General features: G+C 46.2%; 1 protein-coding gene across 4 annotated transcripts in view; it reads left to right on the forward strand.

The window, feature by feature from the left end:
* The window catches only part of nipbla (NIPBL cohesin loading factor a), a 27,212-nt gene extending 12,593 nt beyond the window's left edge, over nucleotides 1–14,619 (forward strand). For 3 of the 4 annotated variants that reach the window (XM_030359548.1, XM_030359547.1, XM_030359545.1), the window contains exons 25-49: nucleotides 159–291; nucleotides 633–776; nucleotides 2,536–2,622; nucleotides 2,835–3,055; nucleotides 3,234–3,336; nucleotides 3,447–3,545; nucleotides 3,831–3,977; nucleotides 4,714–4,848; nucleotides 5,057–5,155; nucleotides 6,283–6,336; nucleotides 6,449–6,557; nucleotides 6,666–6,817; nucleotides 6,984–7,124; nucleotides 7,241–7,334; nucleotides 7,427–7,581; nucleotides 7,730–7,820; nucleotides 8,073–8,246; nucleotides 8,622–8,812; nucleotides 9,072–9,179; nucleotides 9,296–9,496; nucleotides 9,718–9,864; nucleotides 9,978–10,354; nucleotides 10,442–10,616; nucleotides 10,860–11,057; nucleotides 13,324–13,686. In XM_030359548.1, the coding sequence (XP_030215408.1) occupies nucleotides 159–291; nucleotides 633–776; nucleotides 2,536–2,622; nucleotides 2,835–3,055; nucleotides 3,234–3,336; nucleotides 3,447–3,545; nucleotides 3,831–3,977; nucleotides 4,714–4,848; nucleotides 5,057–5,155; nucleotides 6,283–6,336; nucleotides 6,449–6,557; nucleotides 6,666–6,817; nucleotides 6,984–7,124; nucleotides 7,241–7,334; nucleotides 7,427–7,581; nucleotides 7,730–7,820; nucleotides 8,073–8,246; nucleotides 8,622–8,812; nucleotides 9,072–9,179; nucleotides 9,296–9,496; nucleotides 9,718–9,864; nucleotides 9,978–10,354; nucleotides 10,442–10,616; nucleotides 10,860–11,057; nucleotides 13,324–13,686 (3,898 nt within the window). Of the gene's footprint in view, nucleotides 1–158; nucleotides 292–632; nucleotides 777–2,535; nucleotides 2,623–2,834; nucleotides 3,056–3,233; nucleotides 3,337–3,446; nucleotides 3,546–3,830; nucleotides 3,978–4,713; nucleotides 4,849–5,056; nucleotides 5,156–6,282; nucleotides 6,337–6,448; nucleotides 6,558–6,665; nucleotides 6,818–6,983; nucleotides 7,125–7,240; nucleotides 7,335–7,426; nucleotides 7,582–7,729; nucleotides 7,821–8,072; nucleotides 8,247–8,621; nucleotides 8,813–9,071; nucleotides 9,180–9,295; nucleotides 9,497–9,717; nucleotides 9,865–9,977; nucleotides 10,355–10,441; nucleotides 10,617–10,859; nucleotides 11,058–13,323 lie in introns of all 4 variants that reach the window. The other variant, XM_030359546.1, reaches the window with a different exon arrangement.
* The last annotated feature ends 15 nt before the right edge of the window (nucleotides 14,620–14,634 follow it).

Here is a 14,634-nt window from a genome sequence, read left to right on the forward strand (position 1 = left end):
TTTTGCTCGGTCATTGCTTTTATTGACGATTAACGAGGTCCACTTAATATTTGCTAATGCATGTCTTCTTCAAACTCTTGATGTGTAGTGCCTACCTCTTCGACATTTGCCCACTCCGTCACTGATCTCAAACCGTGTTGCGTCCCCACTCTCCCCAGGTGTGGCAGTAAGCAGGGTGAAGAGGACTACCGGCCCTTGTTTGAGAACTTTGTCCAGGACCTGCTGTCTACGGTCAACAAGCCGGAGTGGCCCGCTGCGGAGCTGCTGCTCAGCCTGCTTGGCAGGCTCCTGGTGCGTCTGGCAGCCCCAGAGCTTCCCCTTTATTACTGGACATGGAGCCCTGATGGGCTGTTCCAACTTAGCACTCTGTCCAACTGTGGATGTCCAATTGGTCTTGATGGAGTCCCGATTTTTTTTTTTCTTTGCTGTGATTCATTGAAGGCACACACAGTTGTATTTTGTAAAAGGTTAATTCAAAGTAAGAAGAAAACAATAAATCCAACCTCCCTGGGAGTCTTTGCCAACGTGCTTAATTAGAAGCTGGGGCACATTCCGTGAGGTACGCAGCCTTTGGGTGCAGTACTGGAGTGACTCCAGGTGTTGATGTGTGACTCTGCTCTCTCTGGTTTCAGGTGCACCAGTTCAGTAACAAGCAGACTGAGATGGCTCTGAGGGTGGCCTCTCTGGACTACCTGGGGACCGTGGCTGCTCGTCTCAGGAAGGATGCCGTCACCAGCAAAATGGACCAGAAGTCAATCAACCGCATCTTGCAAGAGGTAGAGATAGGGCTTTCCTAAATGAGATGGAGTAAGGGGTTGGAAACATGTAGTACCCCTGTGAAATATGTTTTTGGATTTTAATCAGTTGGCTTCAAAGCGAATCTGGTCAAGAATGGATTAATGCAGACATATCTTTTGTGTGTGTGTGTGTGTGTGTCTAGATAAAATAAATAAATATATTCAGAATTACTTTTATTACATTCTTACACAAGTAAAATAATTATGCTTGGTACCTCAACAGACACATAGCATCAACAAAATAATATAAAGTTAATTGATATTTAAAAAAAGTGGGGGAAAAAAAGTAACGGAAATGTAAAGTGATGAAGTGGTAGTGGTACCACCCATGGTTGATTTGTAATGTAAAAAAAGTTGTGCAATTGCAGTAAATATGTATTTAAATAGTCTCTTGCATCGTACATGGGGTTGGTTTGTGGGTAGTAGATTCCTCCAGGAGCCTGACTGCTTGGGGGGGGGGGGGGGGGGGAAGATGGATATCAAGATGTAGACATCCATATATATATTATTTGAACTGCTTGTTTATCATTCTTTTCAACAGAACATTTAGTTTTAATAAAGTTTCTCTATTTCTCTGTTGCAGTTTAACTCCATTTCGTATCCTTTTTCATATCTTAAGGTACGGCCACACCAACCGCGTTGCTCGCGTTAGGGGCGTTGAAAATCGGCATTTTTGCATAGGGAACCATTGGTTTAGGCGCGGTACACGCGTTGAAGCGTTGAAGCGTTGCGTTGGGGGCGTTAGGCGCGGCAGTTGCACGTAATTACGCACGTAAACGCAGTAACGCGCCCATCGCACCAACGCCCGGAGTTCAGAAAATTGAACTTTCAACGCTCCAACGCGTGACGCTTAGCCGCGGTAGCCAATCAGCGTGGAGCTTGACCCGACGTCACTGGCAGAGAGTAGTGAGCTTGCACAGAAGCATACGGCCGACATCTTCCTTTTTTCTGGGTGGAAATAGTAACATAGTTACGCCATTAAATGCGTTTATGGAAACATTTCTAGCGAGAAATGTGCATTTTACTTTCATAATGTTCGCTCGGTGAGTGTGAAGGATGTTTGGTTTGATAGTTATGACGAAGAGGGAACGCTCCGTTCACTTGCATGGACAGAGTCTCTGGTTGCTAAGCAACCTCAACGTCTTGGCGGACTGCTTCTCTGCTGATCAACACTACGAATGCTGGAAACACACCAGACACACCATGTGAAGTTATTTAACCCGATTATTGTTATTTATATCCGAGATTATTTAATCTAACCCGATCTAAACTCTATCACCCAAACACGGCGGCGTTTGGGTTTCCTACCTCGGACTCCAGCGCAGCCACTGCCGACATTTTTCTTTATTCTGGGTGGAAATAGTTACATAGTTACGCCATTAAATGCGTTTATGGAAGCATTTTTAGCGAGAAATGTGCATTTTACTTTCATAATGTTCGCTCAGTGAATGTGAAGGATGTTTGGTTTGATAGTTATGACGAAGAGGGAACGCTCCGTTCACTTGCATGGACATGGACTCATCTAGCTGCGTTGGCGCGTTGACGCGTTGGAAGCGTTGAACCACCACACACTGGTCAAGCGTCAGGTTAGGCGCGTTACTCGCGTTGTCCAACGCAAGTAACGCGGTTGGTGTGGCCGCACCATTACCGAGTGCTTGAGCTGAAGCTGCCAATCTGCTGCTCCTCTCCAACAGCTAATGGAATCTCTCTCTCTCTCTCCTTCCCTCTGTGTCTCCAGGCGCCAGGTAATGATGAGACCCAGCAGCTGCAGAAGGCATTACTGGACTACTTGGAGGAAAATGCAGAAACCGACGCATCCTTGGTTGTAAGTGTGGTACCTTACAATACTATGGCAGTGCTTAATGACGTGTAACATTGCCTTAAAAATTCAGTTTCACAATTTCTCTGGCCCCCAGAGGCACCTTGCATGTTTTGAATGCAGAGGTGCTTGAAGTAGCCAATATTATTTGAAGTGAACATCTTACAAATCCACTACAAGCTCCTCAAAACCCCCCCCTTTTTTCCTTCACTACCCAGTTTGCCCGAAAGTTCTACATCGCGCAGTGGTTCCGGGACACCACCACGGAGGCGGAGAAGTCCATGCGGAACCAGAACCCCAAGGACGAGGACTCGTCCGACGACAAGCACCACGCCAAGGAGGTCGAGACCACCGGCGAGATCATGCAGCGCGCCGAAAAGCGCAAGAAGTTCCTCCGCAACATCATCAAGACTTCGCCGGCGCAGTTCGCCACACTCAAGTACGGACCAAAGGGCAGTCGTTGTAACGTGACCACATGCTGTATCGTTCATCTGTCTCAACACATTAGCGTCTGGTGGGGTAATAGGGGTCTCCCCATACGTGATGTGGTTTCATCTTCTTCCCTGTGCCGTTCGTAACTTGTTTCCCCCCTGTTGATGCCACCTTGTTTTCCACAGAATGAACTCTGACACTGTGGACTATGAGGACTCCTGTCTGATTGTGCGTTATTTGGCCTCTATGAGGCCGTTTTCCCAGAGCTTTGATATTTATTTAACACAGGTAAGGACCCACACTTAACGCCTCAAGACCTTCAACACCGGCACATTGTCATAAATCCTTTGAGTGACTTCGCCCTGTTGACACGGGTGCCTGTTGTTCCTGTGCTTTAGATCTTGCGAGTCCTCGGGGAGAGTGCCATCGCTGTAAGGACTAAAGCCATGAAGTGTCTCTCTGAGGTGGTGGCCGTGGATCCCAGTATACTGGCCCGGGTACGTGCCAGACGATCATCTGGTCTCCTCTGTCACTCACACTAGGCTTCTGTGCTGTACAATGTGCTGTGTTATTCCTAGAATGATCCTTTCTTATCTTATTCTTGCCTTGTCGGCAGTGGCTCTGACGGTAAAGGATTTTGTTTGGGTCGCCAGTCTGCTTCTCGGTTAAATTGTATTGAAGTAAACGTAACGACATTTCCCCGAGCCACTCGATGTACTTTGAACACGGGATCCTTGTGTGGCGCAGCCTTGACGGGGTCCCTCTCTCCTCCCCCTCTGCAGTCGGACATGCAGAGAGGCGTCCATGGCCGTCTGATGGACAACTCCACCAGCGTGAGGGAGGCCGCCGTGGAGCTGCTGGGTCGCTTCGTGCTCAGCAGGCCCCAGCTCACCGAGCAGTACTACGACATGCTCATAGAGAGGATACTGGTAATTGGCTCGTGTGCACTCACCGAAACGCAATCCGTTGCGCACACACACACAGTGCAAGGAGTAAACATGTCCTTTGAACGACCTTGCAGCGAGGAATTCGGTTAGGGCTAACAAACTGCTATTTTTTTTGCTTTTCGAAATTGTATTGTGAGGGGTAGATTTGTTTTTTTGTGGAACACTTTTTGGAGTGGGGGTTGGAGGGGACAAGTTGGTGTTTTTTAATTTATTTGCTGTGGAATACCTTCACAAGCTGGGAGTCTCCCATTTCTTTAGCACTGGCTATGGAGTGTATACGTTTTAATCTGAAGGGCCACTCGATGCACAGCGCCTCTCCTCTTTGTGCTCGGCAGCCTCCTGAGTGTGAATAGAAATTGTTTTGGCTGTTGTCATGGAAACAGGAGTTCATAAGTTCACTCCCTGCTTGGTAAACTTGCCTTCTACTGCCATCTATTGGTAGACCACAGGCACTGCACTTTGTGCTGCCGCTATGTAAACAAAGAGAGGGTTGTAGTTATAAGACTGGGTTTATTTTTCAGATTTGGTTTTTGAAACGTTGCTGGGTCAAACTTTTTTTTTCTTTATTTTAACTGCCAGTGGAAAAATATATCAGCCTTACAAATATTTCAATATGTAATCCGGAATCGTTTAACCGGCCAAATGATCCAATCTATCTGCCATTGGCAGGTGGCCGTTGTTCTTTTTTTGACAGTATTCCTGCATTTCTTTTTTCCAGGACACTGGTATCAGTGTCAGGAAGCGGGTGATCAAGATTCTGAGGGACATTTGTCTGGAGCAGCCCACCTTCAACAAGGTCACTGAGATGTGTGTAAGGATGATCCGCAGGGTCAACGACGAGGAGGGTATCAAGGTAGGAGTCCTCTATGAACACTTTGGTTTTCACCTGCTGTGGACATGCTGCGACATGTTTCTTTTAACATCGATGAAGAACACGCCATTTTTTTCTTCCCAATGTGTGCTCACTCAACATGCTAATGTAGAAAAAGGCTGTCTTCACAGAGAGTGAATTTCGCTAATGTTATTATTGCTAACATTGTGGTTATGCAAATGTTTTACAGAAACTGGTAAACGAGACATTCCAGAAGCTGTGGTTTACACCCACCCCAGCCCACGATAAGGAAGCCATGACCAGGAAAATCCTCAACATTACCGATGTGGTGGGTCCTACCTTCATCTTTCATTCATTTAATTTTATTATATTAACTCAGTCCAGTGTTTCCCATACATAGACCAATGTGTGGCACAGCCACACATTGGTCTATCAACAGCGAGCGCCAACAGCGAGCGCCACAAATTCAACATTTTTTTTTTTTTTGCGATTTTGAAATATAAATATTGTTCCGTTCATTCATCTCCGCATAGCACTTTCTCCCTGTCATTCTCGTTCACACATACGCATAAAGACCAGCACGCATACATGACATTGGTGCACGGGTGCACTACCACTTATCGGATAAACCCGCGTATCATACATGCACACGCACTGACAGCGGATTCGCCCACTCCTCCTCTCAACGCGCCTACAGAGGCAAACCCGAAGCAGCGGGTTAGTAAGGGATAATGTATAAAACGCCGGTCGAAATAAGCCCCGACAGGGGCCTATTACATATCTACTTGCCAAAATGAAAAAATAACTTCACATGGTGTGTCTTTTTACAATTTATTTGTTACCAGCGTTCGTAGTGTTGATCAGCAGAGAAATAGTCTTCCAAAGACGTTGACGTTGCTTAGCAACCGAAGCCCTGGGGTTGAAAAGTTACCGGTACTTACGGAGTGATACCGAAGATGTAATTTGAGGCAAAAAATCCATTGTTTTCCTTGACAGCGGTCAATTATACTCATGATTATACTTAGCAACGGTGAATTATCAAATATAATTCACCGCCGGAAGTTGTGAAGGGCCCATGCAAGTGAACAGGAGCGTTCCCTGGCATTGAGAAGACCCGTGTAGTAATTCTGATTAATGTGAAATGCGGTTATAGTTTATATATATATGAGGGTGTTAGACCCCCAGGCCGTTCTGCCGGCGGTTTTAATTCGCTCTGCGGCAGAGGCTGGCGATCTGGAGGTCTCCTGGTGGGCCGGTCCACTTTGAAATGTATTTTGTGTGCGATTGCTCGATTACGCGAATGATCCCCCCTCCGCACCCCCACCACCACCACACATTGCTACCTGGTCTGCGGGAAACACTGCAGTCGTATCGTCCGTATTGGTAGTCTGAAGCCTTAATGTGATATATGTACAGTTTTTCTTACTGTTGTGTGTGTGTGATGTGTTTTATCAGGTGGACGCATGCAAAGACACTGGCTACGACTGGTTTGAGCAACTGCTTCAAAACGTAAGCTTTGACTGTTTTATTCCACAATCACATGTGGAAAGCACGTGTTGAATTCATCAGGGGCAGAATGCAGAATTATGTAATTTAAACTCAATTTCTGCCCTCGCTTCAGTTGTTCAAAACTGAAGAAGACGCCACTTACAAACCTGCCAAAAAGGCTTGCATTCAGCTCGTGGACAATCTGGTGGAGCACATCCTCAAGTACGAGGAGTCCCTTGCAGGTGTGTTCCTTTGTCTGCCAAGAAAGAAGGGAGTGTTGTATTATTATAACATGTCAATGTGTTGTCTAGCATCGTACCAACGCTACGGTGGTTTGCTCTCTGATTCAGGTGCTGTGCATGCCCCTGTTGAGAGCAAGGGGGTGAACTCGACACGGCAGGTGGCTTGCATCACCACCCTCTACCTGTTCAGCAAGATCAGGGCCCAGCTCATGGTCAAGCACGCCATGACCATGCAACCCTACCTGACAACCAAGTGCAACGTAAGCTCCCGCACTCATGAATGTGTCAAGCCCACGGTTGTGAATGTCACCCCCCCGGAGATGTTTCACTACATGACATGGAGTGACTGCTTGAAACTGCTTCAAGTTTCAAGCCAGAGCTCAGTGGTCTGTATATAATGTAATGCTGACACTTCCCTCTCAACAGACTGCCAATGACTTTATGGTCATTTGTAACGTGGCGAAGATTCTGGAGCTGGTGGTGCCTCTGATGGAGCACCCCAGTGAGACCTTCTTGGTCACCATAGAAGAAGACCTCATGAAGCTCATCATCAAGTATGGCATGACGGTAGGTGGCTCACACTGGCTCACACTGTCGTTTGCTACTCCAGCTGGCATGTGACAATATCCCTTTGTCTGTTTAGGAATATATCTGTATAATGATCGGCTTATCTCCCCCGTCAGGTGGTGCAACACTGTGTGAGCTGCCTCGGAGCAGTGGTGAACAGAGTCACACACAACTACAAGTATGTCTGGGCTTGCTTCAACAGGTTTTATGGTGAGTTGGCCCCCCTCCCCCAACAGACTAACATTAGACGTAAACCCAGAGGAACGAAAGCGGTATTGAAAGTGCTCGTGTTTCCTCCGCAGGTGCGCTGAACAAGTTGAAGGTCCAGCACCTTGAGGACCCGAACACCACCACGCTGGCCGCCAACAAGCCCTTCCTCCTGCGCTCGCTCTTCACCGTGGGCGCCCTCGGGCGACACTTTGACTTTGACCTGGAGGAGTTCAAGGGCCCCAACAAGGTGAGCACACCTCCATGTCTGCTACGCCTTTCATTCACGTACCCAACACTCCCCGCCTCATCTGGTTTGCTTATCTATCAGCGATGTAGTATTTTAAGGGACCGTAGCGTGACTGTGTTTCCTAATAGCCTGTGGGTTTCGTTTTCAGGTTGTGATCAAGGAGAAGGTGCTTGAGCTTCTTTTGTACTTCACCAAGCATGAGGATGAGGAGGTCAAGACCAAAGCCATCATTGGTTTAGGTAGGTCCACTATGATATCATGCATAAAGGATTTGGACATCTGTGCCCACTATTAATCAAAACAATGTAAACTATTTAACAGAGCACTAGACAGCTTATGTTCTGTATATTTTTCCTAAATCTGATGCATTATGGTTCCAACCCTCCACAGGGTGTTGTCATATTGTTGGGGCTAGCTCATTTTAATATACAGATGATTTGTATGCTTGCCTACCAATGCTTACGATGCTATGTTGGCCCTCCATTCCCTAGGCTTCCTTGTGATCATGCACCCCAGCCAGATGTTTGTGCCCGACGTGAAGAACCTGTACAACGGCATTTTGGCCGACAGCGCCTCCTCCATCAACCTCAAGATCCAGATCCTGAAGAACTTGCAGACCTACCTTCAGGAAGAGGACTCGCGGATGCAGGAGGCTGACCGGGAATGTAAGTAAAGCACCCTCTGGCCGACCCCTACCAGAAGGGCTTTTGCTCACTAGAATCCCATGCCTGGGTTTTATATAGGATTTAAAAATGGTGTCATCTATGAAAGGAACAAGAAGAGCCATGGATAGATCCTGTTCAGGTTTCACTCTGGCCAGCCTTGAGCTTCTCTCTGTAGGCCGTGTGACAGGATAGTCAAGCAGTTCGGATGTTTGTCTCCCAGGAGAATGGTTCTGTCCACCCCACTGTCCAGTCGGCTTTTAGACATCCATGAGCAATTATTTTCCTGTTCCTAAATGACAATCTTAAAAAATGCAGCGTGTGTCACTTTGCTAAAAGCATCCATTTAAAAAATCGGGTCTGTTCGTGTTTGTGCAGGGAAGAAGCTGTCGAAGCAGGAGGACCTGAAGGAGATGGGGGACATCTCCTCGGGTATGAGCAGCTCCATCATGCAGCTCTACTTGAAGCAGGTGCTAGAGGCCTTCTTCCACACCCAGTCCAGTGTACGGCACTTCGCACTCAACGTCATCGCTCTTACCCTCAACCAGGGCCTCATTCACCCAGTGCAGGTGAGCAAGTTTGCAGCGTCTCAAAGCCTGACATAAAATATGCAACCCGCAGTAGAATAATTGCTTGTGTCAGTATTAAATGTTATTGAAGTATATCATAATGGGATGCATTTAGAAATGTAAACAAGATACTAAGAAATTTGTTATGGTTTGGAATTTCACACTGAGGACAGTTTGCTTTGTATTTAAACCATAATCCATCGTTTAATGCATTGCACAATATTTCCTTTGAGATGTATGATTTTGTTGTTGTTTGCAGTGCGTTCCATACCTCATTGCCATGGGAACAGACCCAGAGCCCAGTATGAGGAACAAAGCAGACCAGCAGCTGGTGGAGATCGATAAAAAGTACACCGGGTTCATCCATGTAAGTCGTGCTTCCCATTGAGTTTTATGCCTCAATCAAACGTGACAAAAAAACTCAGAAATGTGCTTATTTTCTAAATGCTCCTGTGAACAAGTGTCATGTCTTGTGGTGCTCAGATGAAGGCGGTGGCGGGGATGAAGATGTCGTACCAGGTGCAGCAGGCCATCGTCTCGTCGCGTCGTGCCCTGATCAGGGGCTGGCGGCAGGACGAGACCAACTCTGCACTCTGCGCCCATCTCTTCAGCATGGTGCGGAGCAACCGGCAACACCGCCGCGCCTTCCTCATCTCCCTCCTCAACCTCTTCGACGACAGTGCCGTGAGTCCCCCCCCCCCCCCCCCCCCCCCGGCTCTCGTCTCTAAACACTGGCGTTGCGGATGCCCCGTTTACGTCAAACGCGCCCTACCTTGCTCATCGCTCTCTATTTTTAGTCCAGCATCGCTTTACCTTAACCTAGCAACAACAGCTCGGAAGGAAAGCGTAGTATGTGTTAACTTCTGAGTCTGAACCCGTCACTCTTCCCTTTGCCCCACCTGCAGAAGATGGACGTCAACATGCTTCTCTTCATCGCCGACAACCTGGCCTGTTTCCCCTACCAGAGCCAGGAGGAGCCCCTCTTCATCATGCACCACATAGACATCACTCTGTCCGTGTCCGGAAGCAACCTTCTGCAGACCTTCAAAGAGGTAAGACTCGAGGGCTCTGGGGACCGATGTTCATGCAGCCTGCCTGCAAGTGACCCTGTAAGGAAGAGGGGAAAAAGGGAAGTATTCAGATTGTTTGTATTCCGGTGCCACAGTTTTTGCTGAAGGAGCCTGGGCGGAAGGAGAAGAAGGAGAAGAAGGTGAAGAAGGAGCATAAGGCCGTGTCGGACAGCGAGGAGGAAGAGAAGATGAACTGCGACTCTCCCGGGAGTGACGAGGCCCGGAGCGGCCACAGCGAGGACGACGAGGAGGAGGTGGTACGGCGGCCCAAGAAGTCCAGAAAACCTGTTGCGGAATCCGAGAGCTCGGAATCGGACCTGGAGGATCTGGACATCGAGGACGCGGAGAAGGTGTTGAGGCGGCTGCCGGAGAATCCCACTGCGCTGATGGACTTTGCTAACGCCGTGCAGGGGATCCTGCTATTGCTGGTGCTCAAACAGCACCTCAAGAACCAATACGGATTTTCTGATAGGTAAGGTTCTTCATGGTTGCCACAGGTTATATTATTCTGTGAAAAAGGGTATGAATAACCATGCATTACATTTTTTTTATCCAACAGTAAAATTCAGAAGTACTCGCCAACGGAGTCCGCCAAGATTTACGACAAGGCGGTGAACAGAAAAAGTACGGTTCACTTTAACCCGCGACAGACACTCGACTTCATCTCAAACAACATCGCCCACGCCACGCTCACCAATGACATCAAGAAACGGATAGTCAAGCAGTACCTAGACGTAAGTAGAAGGGATTCACCAATGCGTCCGTCCATACGCTGTTTTCTGTAAGGAATAAATCGACTTAAAGGATGACTTTCTTAAACACGTTTGCTGTTTTGAACCCCAAAAACACCACTATGTTTACCGATGAAATACTGCTAGTCATCATCATCAAAAGAACCGATTTGGTATTTGCTTGGGTACGTTATACGTGTGTGTGTGTGTGTGTGTGTGTGTGTGTGTGACACCCTTCCTCCTCAGTTCAAGGTACTGATGGAACATCTCGACCCCGACGAGGAGGACGAGGAGGGTGAAGCCTCGGCCAGCGCTAACATCCGAAACAAAGCCATAAACGCCCTTCTGGGAGGCTCCGGCCCCGCAACGGGCGCCAACACACGGAACCAGCCGGGCCCCGAGACCGACGACGACGACAGCGAGGGAGATGAGAGAACCCCTGGGGTACGACGGGAAGACACGCACGCACGCATGCACGCACACACGCACACTTTAGCAAGATGCCTCACCACTGCTTGCTCTCTAATGTATGTCAAATAAACACTGAATGTCGCTTTGGATGAAAACGTCTGCTAAATGCATGGATTAAAGTTCTCCGTCGCTACGACGGATTTCCGTCATTTGGAGTTCACAGAGGCCACTTCACATCTCCGATAACGTCGGGACAAATTTACAAACAGGCGTCATTTGGATAAACTAATCGCATATTAAGGATCTAAATAGGTACATTCTCGCATAAAAAAATATTAATTTAAAACTTAAGAAAGTGATGTATTAACAGCACTGAAGCGAGAATTAAAACAGCTTTTAGCAGCTTTACCGCTACCGCTGCCGCGAAATGCATTCTGGGAAACTTGCATACTGTATACTGCGGTGCAGTCGGTCTGCTGTATACTGCATACTGAATCCCACATTCAGTATGCAGTATACAGTACATACCGCGCAGTATGTAGTCGGCAGTACGGTAGTATGCAGTTTCGAACATGGACATAATACCCGCGTGTATTATATCGTCATACGTCAACGCCGGTCAAATTATATAGTGAGTATTTAAAAGTTCTACCGTTAAAATTGACTGAAAACACAAGCATTTTAATGTACTTCCCGATTATATATTAAATATATATTAAATATATTATATACAAATGTATATATATACACACCATTTTCGCGCCACATCTTACGTCTCTTTGTTGTGTTAGTGTTGAGTGTCAGAGCGAAAGTTAAGCTAGTATGAACTCCCTTATAATGATTGACGGCTCTGATGTATCGGATATTGATAAAACACAAAAAAATAAATGGAGATGGGCATGGCTGACGGAAACGGGGAACGATGGCAAGCCTTTTTTAGAGAGTAAAATATGAGACAAGCTTTGCAAAAAAAAAATCTTAGTCTAATTGAAAAGACAACAAAAAAATTGCAATAGATGCAAAAGAACAGCTGTTTAAAATCCTCCTCCTGTAAAACAGTATTGGTCGAGCATTTAAACGTGATGGCTGCATTTGGTGCTGACGTCTTATACATTTGTATTTCTTAAGCAGGTGTCAAGTAACCTAACCTGGAACATGTTTCACACACTGCACGTGACTTGGCTGTAGCGCGAATAAAATTTCAGTCAGAAGATTTTTTTTCCACTTTATTCCCTGGCTAAATGACTACCGTAATTTTCGGACTATAAGCCGCGCTCTTTATATAACGGTGCGGCTAATCTATGGATTTTTACAGCTAACGGCAACTCGGAAAATTAGTATTCAAAGCTTAAATCAGTATTCGGAGCTTCGTTGTTTTTTTTCACGTACGTGACGTTACCAGAGCGAGGGAGGCAAACTATAAGCGTCAGCGACTCCAAGCTGAGAAGCGAGAGAGGTGGAGTAATAATAGATATCTTGTTTCCCTTTACTTTATTACACAACATTAGCGGGATCTCGGGAGGAAAAGTAATACTTAGCGAAATGCTAACCTTAGCTTAGTTGTTTGTTTACGTTCGCTGTCCAGCGCCGCGCCAATCAACTGTGACTGGCTTGCTGCAGAGCCTGAGCGTCTTGGGAATACCCAGACAATATAATGGATATAATATGGACACATAAGACAATCAATATTCTGCATTTGTTATGGATTTATTGTACAAATTCCCTGAAAAGATGCACGTTCCAGGATGAATTGTAAAGCTCCCGTAAGGGCTGAGATGGCAGAGGACAGCTGATTTAGAAAGGAACGACAGCTGTTCGCTGTCACAGGGAAAAGCTAAGGAACTTCAACCTACTTAGGCCTACTAATTAACGTTCAAAAGCTATTAAATCTTCAACAAAATACGCAAATACTGTCAAAATCGGTTCCAGGGAGTATATAGGGATTATTAATGTTGTTCTTGATGGTGTTTTTTTTCTGGAACGAGTATTCGAAGCCTGAAAAATGGCATTCGGGCCAGCCCTAATGGTAATTAAACATTAAAACACCTGCGGCTTATAGTCCAGTGTGGCTTATACTGTATATGTACACATCATTCAATTAGCTGCTGCGGCTTATACTCCGGTGCGCCTTATAGTGCGGAAAATACGGTAAATAATGCTAAAGATTCAAGCATACTCATCACAACGATACTACTTGTTTACACTGAAACTGAAAAAAGATTGCCAACAATGCATATTTTTTTTCTGTTGAAAGTATGCTCTTGGGATCTAAACACTAATGCTGTCGTTTGTCCCTCAGTCTTCTCGAAGGTCCAAGCGGTCAGGTGACTCCTCCGACCCGGGCCGCATGAACGAGAACGTGGACTCCATGGACGTCATCGCCCTGTGCTGCCCCAAATACAAGGACCGGCCGCAGATAGCCAGAGTCATCCAGAAGACCTCCAACGGATACAGTATCCACTGGATGGCCGGCTCCTACTCGGGTCCCTGGGCAGAGGCCAAGAAACGGGACGGTCGCAAACTGGTGCCTTGGGTGGACACTATTAAGGAGTCTGATATCATCTACAAGAAGATTGCCATGACCAGCAACCACAAACTGAGCAACAAGGTAGTGCAGACTTTACGCTCGCTGTACGCTGCGCGAGAGGGAGGCGCAAGCTAATGGCTCCAGTTTTCCTTTTTTTTTGTTTTGTTTTCTTGCCCCCATTTCTACTTTATCTACCGAGACGCCACCACCTCCTCCTCCTCCTCCTCCTCTCACCTCGTCCTGCTCCACCTCCACGCTCCTCGCCTCCCGACAACACAGCCAAACTTCACTGGATTCCTCCCCATCCTCCCTTCCTCATTTTTTTTGTAAAAAAAACACAGGAGTGCAAGAATATTTGACACTACATACTTTTACATGCATTATTCTTGCAAAAAACGAAACAAAAAAAACAAAGACTTATAATAGAGAGACTGCTCATGTTCTGTTTTGTGTTCGAGCGCCGAGGATAGGATCCAGGAGGCATTAAATGGAATAATTTGCCCACGTTATCCCTTGAAATGTCTTGCCGAAGAAGAGACCCGAGGGGAGGGAAATGTTTCGTCAACATTGTTGTGGGAGCTCCTTCGCTGTTGTGCAGCAGAATCTAGTCGCTCATTTCTACTCCCACTGTATCATAGTTTAACACGACAAAAAAGTAAAATGTTTATATCTCTGAAGACAAAAAAGCTGTAAAAAAAGAATAAAACCTAAGTGAATGTTGGAAATTAGTCTTTTTGATGTTCTTATTAAAGTGTTTTTGGAGTTTATTATAATACTAGCACCCTGATGTTTTTTTTCCTTTTAGCTTTTAGATCTTTGAAAAAGAAAACAAATACGGATTTTATTTTTGTTCATTTTTATTTGTCCATGCTGTATAATGGCAGATTCCTCTGGATATAATTTATTCTATTTCGAACTACGCATGCAGTATATGTGGCCTATTGCAGGAGGATATTTTGTAAATGTAGATTTTGTTGTTTTAGGTCACTCTAGTAATAAGAGGAAGGGGATCCTTACCCCCTTTTGGTGGAACAAATACTGCAATAAATTTTCTACTTCTCTTTGTCACTTGTCTGCTGAAAG

This window comes from Gadus morhua, chromosome 6, assembly GCF_902167405.1.
Source record: "Gadus morhua chromosome 6, gadMor3.0, whole genome shotgun sequence".
NCBI classification, from domain to species: Eukaryota; Metazoa; Chordata; class Actinopteri; order Gadiformes; family Gadidae; genus Gadus; species Gadus morhua.